The sequence below is a fragment of the Narcine bancroftii genome, chromosome 2, assembly GCF_036971445.1.
Source record: "Narcine bancroftii isolate sNarBan1 chromosome 2, sNarBan1.hap1, whole genome shotgun sequence".
Classification (NCBI taxonomy): Eukaryota; Metazoa; Chordata; class Chondrichthyes; order Torpediniformes; family Narcinidae; genus Narcine; species Narcine bancroftii.
In genome coordinates, this window is record NC_091470.1 from 179,876,036 (window position 1) to 179,888,615 (window position 12,580).

The 12,580-nt window shown below is 46.9% G+C and overlaps 1 protein-coding gene across 4 annotated transcripts in view; it reads right to left on the reverse strand.

The window, feature by feature from the left end:
• abcf1 (ATP-binding cassette, sub-family F (GCN20), member 1) overlaps positions 1-12,333 on the reverse strand; it is a 68,945-nt gene extending 56,612 nt beyond the window's left edge. For all 4 annotated transcript variants that reach the window (XM_069919359.1, XM_069919357.1, XM_069919356.1 and 1 more), the window contains exon 1: positions 12,181-12,333. In XM_069919359.1, coding sequence (XP_069775460.1) covers positions 12,181-12,268 — 88 coding nt within the window. In that variant the 5' untranslated portion in view covers positions 12,269-12,333. The remainder of the gene's footprint in view (positions 1-12,180) is intronic.
• Positions 12,334-12,580: the final 247 nt, after the last annotated feature.

A 12,580-nucleotide genomic window follows, 5' to 3' on the forward strand; every position in this document is an offset into this window, starting at 1 on the left:
CAGGCTTGTCAATAAGGACAATAAGGACAATGACATGATGAGACACCGACAGGATATCCCCTGGTCCTCCAAGTTCACAGAAACAGCACGTAGGCAGACAGGATTGCCTAATGCCAAACTTATCCAGGAGGCAGAATGTTAGGGGGGGGGGAGGGTACCTCTACACTGAAATGAACTGTATAAAAGTTGGGTGAGCCCTAGTGTGTGTGTGTATTCCCAGGGTAAGGGGAAGCACCCAACTTTACATTGTTATATAATAAATGTTTTTTGTTCTCAATTTTTGTCTCGAGCAAATTCTGTGAAGGTACTTCTGTTTCTCACAAATGGGGCCTCGTCTGGGATCCCACTCCCTCCACTGACAGAGTGCCCGACGACGAGGGTAGGTGCACCCCGGCTGATTCAGCTGGACTCATGGACGGCGGGTGACTTGCCAGTGGATGAAGCGAGTGATATCCGAGAAGAGGCATTGAGAACAAACGACGGGAGGAGGTTAAGGAAGCGCGCTAGGAATAGCTACTGGATCCTGGTAAGAGGAAGTTTACTTACCTGTTAGTATGGGAGGTGTGAGTAGCAAGGGAAATAGTCCTAAGGAAGGACGGGACAATCAGATAACTAAGCAAAGTCCGTTAGGATTAATGGTATCTGATTGGGGTGCGGGGAGAACCCGCAGGAAAGACAAACAGACCATGGTCAGGTATTGCTGTCTAGAACGGGTTAAAAACCCGATAAAAGGGAATTCGGTATATTGGCCAAAGTTCGGATCCGATGAGGACTGGATATGACATGCATTTGAACATCTGGCTCTATCAAAATCAAAGAGATAATATTGAGAGCAGAGAATATGCAGCCTGCTGGCTCAGTGGATCAGTTGATCAACTGGTTTTGAATGAAAAGGAATGTAAGGACAAGAAGGATGAGGAACCTTTTGTCCCTGAAACTCAAGGATGTGATGTGTTACATTCCCTTCCTCCACCTTATGCTCCTCCTATGCCGGCTCCTATCTTTCCCCTCTCTCCTATGCTCTACCCTTCTTCACCTTCCCCTCCTCCCCCACAGCTAAAGAAAGGAAAAGAAAGTAGGGTGGTATGATGCGATGAGCCGTTCACAAAGTACTAGATTACCACCTCAATTGACAAGAGAGGGAGGAGACTTTGATTCAGAACAGTGTGAGACCCTCCGGGAGGGAAAGGCAGAACCCTTTGATTCATTTCCCAGAGAGCAGGAACCTAGACATTATAAAGGAGAGGATAAGCCAGAAATTAACTGGATGAGACCTTTACGGGAAGTTCCCGTGGGAGGGGGTCTCGGTTTCGTAAATGTGCCCCTGACTAGTACGGAGGTGCGTAACTTTAAGAGAGAAATGACCTCCCTGATAGGTGATCCTCAGGGATGTGCCGAACAATTAGATCAATTTTTGGGCATGGGTATTAACGGGCTTCGTTACTAATTCAGCCCCAGACATCAGGAGAAAATTGCAGAAGACTGAGAATTGGCATGAAGAGGGAATAACACAGCTTTTACAGATCGCACAAAGGGCATACGATCAGAGGTCTGAGGATAAACAGAAAGGAAAGGCTAAGATTTTGATGCAGGCAGTCAAGGAAGTTGTGGAGGGACAGCAGGGAAATGTTAGGGGCTGTGTGCCAGCTCCTGGACGTTGGGAGAAGCGCTGGGAGTGGGAGAGTAGAGACTAGAGATAATTTCATAAATCACGACTTCTCACTTCAGTCACTGACCAATATTAATTAAAATTCATGCTAAAATGTAAATGTCATAAATAATCGTTTATCAATACTGTAGAATGAGCGAATTTAACTACCAGTTAATTTCATTTTATGAAATAAATTGTATTCAAACGTGATTTTGCACAGGGAGTACGTGAGAGTTGAGCAATGTTATAACATTTGCAGGGAGAAATGTTTGCGCAAATAGGGTGAGTTCTATACATCTTACTTTTTTAAGTGTATGTAAGATAAAGAAAGAATCTGATGTGTAAAGTGGCTGGATCAGCCAGTTGAAGGGGGAGTGTGCATGTCCCTTTAAGCGCGTTGTGGCACTAATGAATTGTATTCTGTTCACTTGAAACTGAGGCTCCAGGCTCCTGTCTTGCAGTTAGCAGTAGATAGATTTAGTACATTTGTTCTACACATTCAGCAGTCAAGGTCCGTGAGCTTAAAGATCACCCACCTCTGGAGAATAAAGAAACCTCTGGGGAATCCAATAAGTTTTATGATTGATTTCTCTGGAGTGAAACTCATGCCTCAGCACAATTTCTCTGTATTGCCGCTGTAATTTAGTTCATGATAACTTCCCCCATTCATCAGGTTTATATTTAAATCCAGTCATGCGGAAATTACATTGTAAATAATCATGTGAGAGATGGGAAAATTGATCTAAAATTATGAACATGGAAGAAACTAAAGTTCATCAGTAAAATGGCTGTAACCAGTTCAAACAGGATAAGCTTGGGGCTTAGGATGCAGGAAAGCAGAGTCAGCACGATTAACATAAGAATCTTCTAGTCTTTGTGACAAGACCATAGGACTAAGATAAGGAATGGTAAGGTACAATAGAATGTAGGAAGTTGAGGTAGTCTGGATCAGATAAGGGTCTCCTAGCCCTGGACAGAAGTACCAAGTCATACATTTCTAATTAGCTAACCATACACAGATTTATACATATGAAATTAGCCAACCCTAGATAGAATGAGTCAACTCTGCATATCAAGAGACTGTAGCCCCGAGAATCAGGAAGGTGTGAATAAGGACAATGACATGAAGGGACACCGACAGGATAACCCCCCCCTGGTTCTCCAAGTATACTGAAATTGCACGTAGGCAGGCAGGATTGCCTAATGCCAAACCTCTCCAGCAGGAGGCAGAAGAATGTAAGGGGGAGGGTATTCCTACACTGAAATCAACTGTATAAAAGTTGGGTGAGCCCCAGTGTGTGTGTGTATTCCCAGGGTAAGGGGAAGCACCCAACTTTGCATTGTTGTAGTAATAAATGTTCTTTGTTCTCAATTTTTGTCTCGAGCAATTTCTTTAAAGGTACTTTAATTTCTAACAATCATGATCTGGTTTTTCAAATTCATCTGGAAGTGGTGTCTAAAAGACTGCTGGGTTAATAGTTGTGAAGGTCAAATACGGATTCGCTAATAGAGTTCAGAGAGGCTCAAACATGCTTGAGTGCTGTTATGTACTCATTCTAACGAATTGCAGGTTGGTTGCCCCATACAGACAAGCAGCTTCAACTGCGTTTTTATAAGGTCCAATATATTCAAAACCCATGGAAATATGGTTTGTGTTTCTTTTTACATATAACATTTACACTAACATAAAGAAATGTCAGATTGTTATGCTAAACGGTGTCTTGCCCCACAACGATTTTGGAAACTATTGTAAAAACAGATAAGGCATTAAATTGCAGCTATTCACTTTTAATTAGCGTTTCACCAAGTAATCAGGATCGTAAACTAATAAATCCTGGGAATACATTGGCAGTTAATTAAGACAGAAGGGTTTATTAGTTCAAAACCCACCCCTGGAGCATCCTATTCATTTTATTAAATCTGGTAATTGGGTATATGTAAAAGCATGGCAAGACCTGTCTGGGACGGCCCCTATTGTGTACTTTTGATTACAGACACTGCAGTGCGAACAAAAGAAAAGGGGTGGACTCACATACAAAGAATTAAACAAGCTGCTGATCCACGGACTAAAGACATTGATAATCTACCCTCCTCCGGGCGTGCAGTCCTTCATCCTTCTGATCTGAAAGTTACACTATGCCAGGAAAAAGTGCTGTAATGTTGTTTTTACCATTTGCTGTTTTGTTTACTTGTTGGTTCCCAATTTTTGGGAAATCGCCAAATTGCTCACAATTTATTAAGTCCTCCTGGAATAGGGGCAGCAGAGGTGACAATTATTTACCTTTAGAATGCAGACAGGGCACAGGTATAGAGTATAGTCATAGTGGGGTATGGGTTAATATAGGATCCCAACATGGACCAGGGGAACAGAATGGCCCTAGGGGAGTAGACTTGGTTTGTATTCCGGCCTCTACAGATATTAAAAAGAGGAGTTTTAAAGGGATAGCACAAAGAAGATGGTGGGACAATGACAGACAGAATGTTAGTCAGGATTGTACATGTAGCAGAGATAGAGTGAATACATATGCTAATGTTCACAGACAGGCTACAACTCACAGGTTCAGTGATACTTATGCTAATGTTCGCAGACAAGCTGCAACTCACAGGTTAAGTGACAAGAAACACCCCTCCCCAACTTGGTCTCCTGTAAATCATCCTTTGGGTCACACAGACATTCGGAATGTTAAGAACCACCACTGTAAGGGGAGTTCCAGTTGTAAACGATGTAAGCTGCTCCAGAACACCACAGCTGCTTGGCATTTAAAATCAGACTCCAGGCAGCCTTGGCGATCATCACCGAACAGACAGCAATGGCCCTGAATTTATGGGCTGAAGAAAGATGACAGATACGAGCCACAGTTCAACAAAACCGCCTGGCTCTCGATTACTCGTTGGCTGCTGAAGGCAGCGTTTGTGAAAAACTGGTTAATGACAATGCTCACAACGGTCAGGCGGTTAAAGACACTTCTTCAGGAGTTCGAAAATCTTCCCATGCCCAGGTTCAGACTTGGCAACCTCAGTCCGGTGTGGGATGGACTAGACTTTTTATTGGTAACTGGAGTCTGATACCCACAGCCCTTATAGCAGCTGGACTCGCTATTCTGGCCATTATGATGCTCCCCTGCCTAAAGACTTGTGTGCAGTATTTAATTCAACAGACCCCTCGTCAGATCACTATAACCCAAAGGATGTATGTTTCCCAAATTCTGTCTGATGATGCTGAGACTGCAGTTCGTTTACTGATTCGCTGGGAAAAAGACCAAGTAACATTCCAGTTAAGAATTCATGAAGCGTAGCTAAAAGAAAAGTGAGGATTGTGAGAGATGAGTAAAACTAATATGAAAATATGAAAGATGAAGAAAGCTAGTATGGATATATGTGTAATGAATAAAACCTGAATAAGATAAGGATAGATAATAGAATGTAGGAAGTAAAGTTAGTCTGAATAAGATAAGAGTCCGCATATGTAATTAGTAAGCCTTAGACAGAATTAGCAAGTACTGCATATAAAGAAGTTAGTAAGCCCTGAGGGTCAGGAAGGTGTGAATAAGGACAAAGACAGGTTTGTCAATATGGACAATAAGGACAATGACATGATGGGACACAGACAGGATACCCCCTGGTCCTCCAAGTTCACAGAAACAGCACGTAGGCAGACAGGATTGCCTAATGCCAAACTTATCCAGCAGGCAGAAGAATGTTGGGGGGGGGGAGGGTACCTCTACACTGAAATGAACTGTATAAAAGTTGGGTGAGCCCCAGTATGTGTGTGTATTCCCAGGGTAAGGGGAAGCACCCAACTTTGCACTGTTGTATAATAAATGTTCTTTGTTCTCAAATTTTTGTCTCGAGCAATTTCTGTGAAGGTATTTCTGTTTCTCACAGCCTTGTATCTAAGACAGCATGACTCGGAAAGCGACAGTCACGCCCACTGATGAACAGAACTGGGTAGAAAATAGAACACAGTAAAATGCTGGAGAAACTCCAGGGGGGCACTGTTAGTGTAATATAGTTACAGTGCCAGTGATCAGAACTGTGGTTCAAATCCTGCCTGTCTGTAAGGAGTTTGTACTCTCTCCCCGTGTTTGTCTGGGGGGTGGGGGTGCTCCAGTTTCCTCCCATCCTTCAACACACACCATGGTTGTCGGTCCATTGGGTCTAATTGGGGGTTCGTGAGCTCGAAGGCCCCATTATCATGCTATGTGTCTAAATTTAAACTCAGCAGTGTCCCTCGGAGGTAAATATATATTACCGATTTTTCTGGCCTGAGCCATTTTCAAGCGAAACGCAGGTAGAAACCCTACCACCTCTTGGGCCCTCAACACTTTTTTTTAAAATGGCCATCTCCCTTTCCTGCTTCAGCCTCGATAAGGGATCCTGAACAAAAAAACGTGGGCTGAAATTTCTACTCGTGGACGTTGCTGAATCTCTCCAGCATTTCATTGTTCACTCGACGGAAACATAACTGCTCTTCTTGCATTGTAATTAGCCAATCGGGATTACTTTGCTCTAACTTTTTCAGGACATTTACTTCCAGTTGTGACAGAATATATAGAAATACTTTTTGGGAGATAAATTGGGAAAAGTCAGAGCGGGTTACATGCACACACTTTAAAACAGATCTTATTTGAAAATACTAGAGAATTCATGTCCACAGTGACTTTGCAGAAATTGTGAAGAGTGCCTATTGAAGAGACATGGAATGAATAGACTATTGTCTTTTGAAGGAAAAGCACAGCCATGCTGTCTGCTGATACCTTTTTTGCAAGGCTTTTGACAAGAGTGCTCAGAGAGGTCACTGATGGGTTCTTGTTTACCTAAAATCAACCGATGAACCAGAAGACTGACTCCTATTGTTTGCTGGAGAAGGTCAGGTGGTTTTTGCAAGCAGTCCTTGAGAGACAGAGAGAGAGAGACAGAGAGAAAGAGAGAGAGACAGACAGACATACAGACAGACAGCAGTCTTTAGGCACTTTCAGGTGACCAATTGCCCCACTTGGCAATATGCCGCTGTTGGAAGGCCACGTGAATGTGCACCAGGCGCTTGCAAGGTGAACTTTGTAACCCTCCTCCAAGAGGGATAATTGCCGCAGCACAGTGGCCTCCTCAGCCTAAAAGCGGCTGCATTTGGGATGACAGTCAGCTAGCGAGCACCTGACAGCTCCTCTCCCAGCTGCCCCTTCCCCCGGCACAGGATGTTGGGACAGGGGCAGCTGGCTGGGCTGTCAGCATGGGGACTGCGGGGCGAGAGGGGCCAGTGGGGGAGAACAGGGACTGGAGCAGCTGGCGGGGGAGAACTGGGGCAGGGCTGTCGCCATGGGGACTGCAGGGCTAGAGCGGCCAGTGGGGGAGAAGGGGCTGGGCTGTCAGCGTGGGGACTGCAGGGATAGAGCTGCTGGCAGGGGAGAACGTGACTGGAGAGGCCGGCGGGAGAGAATGGGGGCTGGCCAAAACAATGCCAGTACCCGACTCGAGCACCGTACTCACCCACCAGCCGCTCCAGCCTCCTTCTCTCCCACCTCCTTCTCTCCCGCCGGCCACTCCAGCCCCACGAGTGGGGAGAGCGCGGGGCAGCGGATTCAGTGTGGGGACGTCCCGCGTGGGACATCCCCGCGCTGGCTGTCCCAGCTGACAGCCAGCCATCCTGAATTGACAGCCCAAGGGACAGGAGCCAGAATGCGCTCAGATGCACATCCCGGCGCAGCTGTCCTTTCAGGCCAGCGTTGCCCTTTAAACGCTGCCACCTGAACGGCAATTTAAAGGGCCGCTTCTGCTTCTTCAGGTGCAGTCTGTGCTGAGAATGCACCTGAAAAAGCCTAAAGACTGAGTGTCAAGCAGGAAGCTTGTTGGAACTGGAACAGAAGCTCCAGAGTGGAAGATAGCTATGTGACTGGCTGTCTAGTATGTTTCACTTGGAATAAGTGGAACAGAAAGGAACTCTGTAATAGCCTGAAAGAAAGAGGTTACCATCTGGAGAACCCTGATGGGGCAAGTTTCATCAGCGAGACACTGAGGTGACTAATGGTGGTGCCTCAGTTGTGGAAATCCTGGAACAACACATCTCTCTCTAAAAAACCTACAAGAACCTTCCTTATTGGTAACCATTTACCTTTCAAGCACCAAAGCCTAGTGAACTTTATACATGTTAAATTCTGTGCACAGTAAAGAATTGCCTGCAATCAGTGAACTTGGAGAAATGAAAAGTGAGATTGGACTGTGAATCAAAGAACTTTTCTAACTTACACACACATTATGTACATGTGCGCTTAGTATTAGAAGGGAATCCCTTAAGTTAATAATAATACAAGTTAAAGTTTGATTCTATTTTCATGTTTAAAGATAATTAAAAGCAACTTTCATTAAAGTAACCATTTGTCGTGGTGAATATCTATTGCTGCTGGGTTTTGGGGTCCTTTGGGCTAACACCTTGTTTATAAAGCGAAACTCTTGGATCAGGGCAGAAACATCCCATCCTGCACTGTTTATCGCTCCATGACAGTAAATTCCATCTTCAGCTTTCAAATGCTTTAATCCCCCCAGTTCGAGAGGGGCCCCATTCCTTGCTTGACAATCAAAAATTATACAGCAGCAAATCAGTGTAGGGCTCAGCAGCAGAAGGACCCACCGGCTGCAGGAGACTGGCTCATGGGACCTTGGTATCGGAATCGGGACTCGGGAGGGTGCTGAAAGCAAGAAGGGCTGCCGAAGGGCCTCAGGTGGGCTGAAGGCTTCCTGATCGCGTCGGGAGGTTTGGGAGCTTGGATTGCTGATGGATTGAACAGGAGTCAGTGCAACCGCAGAGGCTAGAGGAGCACTGGAGACAAATCCATGGACACTCAGTGGCTTTGAAGGGCCTCTCTTTTGCTTCTCTTTCTCTTATTGTTAGGAGCGCAGGGCAATGCTCACAGCAACTCTTTGCTTGCCTTACTGCAGGCATAGGTTAAATTTTAAATTTTTATGTGTTATTATGTGACAGTAAAGAATATATTAACCTTTTCAAGATGCACATTTTTTGTGGAAGGTGGAAGAAGAGAGTGAATGGATTGTAAAGGCAGTGGTTTATCATTTTATTACCCTTGTCAATTATCCCTCCAACAACATTGATGCCAATTTCTCAATAGTTAGCATATTCTTATTCTGTGATCTAGGAGATTGCTTTGCTGCGCTCTGTCCACATCAGTGACAGGGGTCTCTGACTATCCATTTCAATACCGCGCCCCACTCACGTGCTCGTGCCTGTTCATGGCCTCATGCATGCCCCCCCCACCCCTGTAAACTGGCAGATCCACACCTAATATTCCTCCTGGGCCCTCTCCAACAGGACGGCATTAACATCGACTTCTCCGGTTTCTCCTTCCCTTCCCCCATCCATCTGCCTCCTTTCTTCCCGCTCTCTCCACCCTCTTCCCTCTCCATTCACAGAGCCACCCGCCCCCCCATCTGCTGGTGTGCCCTCTCTCCCTCATCCACTTATGACCTCCTGCCTGTGGGGCCACCCCCCACCATTTTGTTTGTGCATCTGCTGACATTTTACTCATACCTTAATGAAAGACTCAAACCCAAAACACAGGTATGTATCTATACCTTTGTTGTACCAAGTACTCTGTTCTCCAGCAGTGTTTTTACTTCAACCACTTGTCTTTTACTTCTTACTCAAAAATAAATTCACTGGTCTCAACTGCTTTGGGAACACAGAAACTTCGCAAGCACGGGCTCTTTTCGTCTGCAGATCATTTGTTCCCTCATTTTACTCAAAGGCCTTCCTCCCCTTCCCTCTTCTCCTCAGACCCCTCCCCCTCAAAAAAATCTCTGTTGTATGCGAGGTGGTGCATATACTCTGACAATAAACCTGAACTTTGAACTCTTCCCACCTGACCACATCCACCTTCCCCCCCCCCACCCCCGTCCCAAGAAGGGAAATTGGGGCTAATGCTTTGCAGAGTCGCTCCATTCAAACTACATGGATCCCTTGGGCATTGGGTTGCTCCAACTTGGCCTCCCGCAACATCACAACGAGGCCCAATATGTATCTGAAGAGAAGCACTTCACTTCCAACTCAACGTGCAGGTTTCTTGGTTTGTATTGGGATTGGTCTTTTTTCCCTGTTCGCCACCAGGCCATAATCTTGGTGGTCAGCAATCAAATCTGTGAGGGAATTACTGCAGTTCTCCATGTCCCAGTTTTTAATATCTTTGCAATCTCTCGAAATGTCCTCATTTCCTTTGTTCATGGTCTTCCAGTTCATTTATCATCTGATTGTACCAGTACAACCTGATGAAACAGGGCAAACACACATACAAGATCATAAGCCGAAGAGTCAGAAATAGGCCATTCAGCCCATCGAGTCTGCCCCACCATTGAATCGTGAGCTGATCCATTCTTCCACTCGGCCCCACTGCCTGGCCTTCTTCCCATAACCTTTGATGCCCTGGCTAATCAAGAACCTATCAAACTCTGCCTTAAATACACCCAATGACTTGGCCTCCACAACCACTTCTGAAACAAATTTCACAGATTCACCACCCTCTGGCTGAAGAAATCAGTTCAAAGTGGGGGACCCTTCAATCTTGAAGTTGTGCCCTCTTGTCCTGGACTCTCCCACCATGGGGAAACAGCCTTTCTACACTGTACAGATATTAAAATAAATAGCATTCTTGAAGGATTGTTTTAGCACTCTCAAAGAGTTGTTTTAGCAGATGGACATATGGTCTGAGTATCCAAGGTTGGGGCGAGGCGGCATCCTTGTACACTCCAGAGACATTAGTGTGTACTTGGTCTAGCGTGTTCTCTCCCTGGTGGTGAAGTTGACTGACTTGTTGAAACTGTGGTGGAAACATGCTCTTTTGGTTGCTTAATATTTAACTGCCCTTGTTGGCCAATGATTTCTTCTCCAGCTAATCCTCCAATGGCAACCTGACCCCACCCTGTCAGAGATATTGCAACCACCACAGCCACCGCCCCCCCCCCACCTCCACCGCCCACCCCATCTTGTATGTAACCTCACGCCTTTCCAAGTTCGGACAAAGACTCTTCAACCTGAAATGCAATTCACCAAAGTCTGGAGAAACTTTGGAAGGTCACACACTCTCCAGCACTTTTGTGTGTGGCACAACACTCACATCATCCAAACTTTACGGGTTAACTCCATTCAACCGGAATTGTTGTTTCCACAGCTGCTGCCTGACCTTGTGAGTTTTCCAGCATTTTATATAAACTCTTCACTACCTAGTTCTTTAACCAAGATCTTAGTCACCACAAGACCATACACTTAGCGGCATTATATTTCACTTCACATTCCCTTCAAAATCATCCATCTCCTCTGTTGATGATTTACATAGAGTGTACACACAAAGTAACAATAACACACCACACACAAAAGATTTTCAATTAAAGCAACATTCACCCCTCCAGAGTGTATCGTGAACCTGGATGAGAGTGCAAATCCCAGCTAATGTGATGTGTAAGGAAGCCAATATTATTGCCATCCTATTTCACCGTTTAAACACAGAGCAGATTGACACCTTAACGCTCAGAGACTTTTGTCAAGAATATAGGAATTACCCCTGGCCTTGTCCCCAATCAAAACACCTCCCCCAGACTCCTCCCTCCCTCAGACACCCCCTTCCCCTCTCTCAGACTCCTCCCCTCCTCCTTGGACCCCTCTCTCAAACTCCTTCCCCTCACAGACCCCTCCCCCCCTCAGACCCCTCCCCCCTCTCAGACCCCTCCCCCCTCTCAGACCCCTCCCCCTCTCAGATCCCTCCCCTTTCTCAGACCCCTCCCCTCTCTCAGACCCCTCCCCTCTCTCAGACCCCTCCCCTCTCTCAGACCCCTCCCCTCTCTCAGACCCCTCCCCTTCTCCTCAGACTCTTCTGCCCTCTGAGACTCCTCTGCCCTCTGAGACTCCTCCCCTTCCCTCCTCCTCAGACTTCTCTCAGACTCCTCCCCTTCTCCTCAGATTCTCCCCTCTCAGACCCTCCCCTTGTCTCCAACTCAGACCCCCCTTCCCTCTTCTCAGACCCCCCTCCTCTTCCCTCTTCTCAGATCCCCCTCCTCTTCCCTCTTCTCAGATCCCCCTCCTCTTCCCTCTTCTCAGATCCCCCTCCTCTTCCCTCTTCTCAGACCCTTCTGCCCTCTCAGACCCCTCCCCTCTCTCAGACCCCTCCCCTCTCTCAGACCCCTCCCCTTCTCCTCAGACCCTTCTGCCCTCTGAGACTCCTCCCCTTCCCTCCTCCTCAGACTTCTCTCAGACTCCTCCCCTTCTCCTCAGATTCTCCCCTCTCAGACCCTCCCCTTGTCTCCAACTCAGACCCCCCTTCCCTCTTCTCAGACCCCCCTCCTCTTCCCTCTTCTCAGATCCCCCTCCTCTTCCCTCTTCTCAGACCCTTCTGCCCTCTCAGACCCCTCCCCTCTCAGACCCCTCCCCCTCCCCCACCCCCACCGCCCCAGCCCCGCCGAGGCCAACTCCAGCCCCCTCCCAGACCAGCTAACAACCGTCCACCGGACAAGTGGCCCCCGGCAGACCTCACCTTCGGGAGCGGTCACACGGGTCTCCTCGCCGTCCACCCACTCTTCACCTGCCGCCGCCGCCGCCGCTCTGCCTTTGGCCCGGGGCATCACCGTCGCCACACGCCGCTCCCGAACGATCGCGCAGGCGCAGCCAGCTCGGGACCCGGATGCCCTCAGCCGTCGGCAAGGGACGACGCATGCGTAATTCCGCCACTATCAGGTGCCTCGACTGCGGCTGTGCATTGCCCCAACGTAGTCTCAACCTCAAGGCGAACTAACACGCATTAAAAGTCCAAGGCCTCTTACCTAATACAACATTTCGGTGTACAAACACCTTTACTAAAATTTGTGTTATTTTTGTGCATATATAAACCCTTGTAGATGGCAACCACGAATAAATATGTATATGGTTAAGGGCAA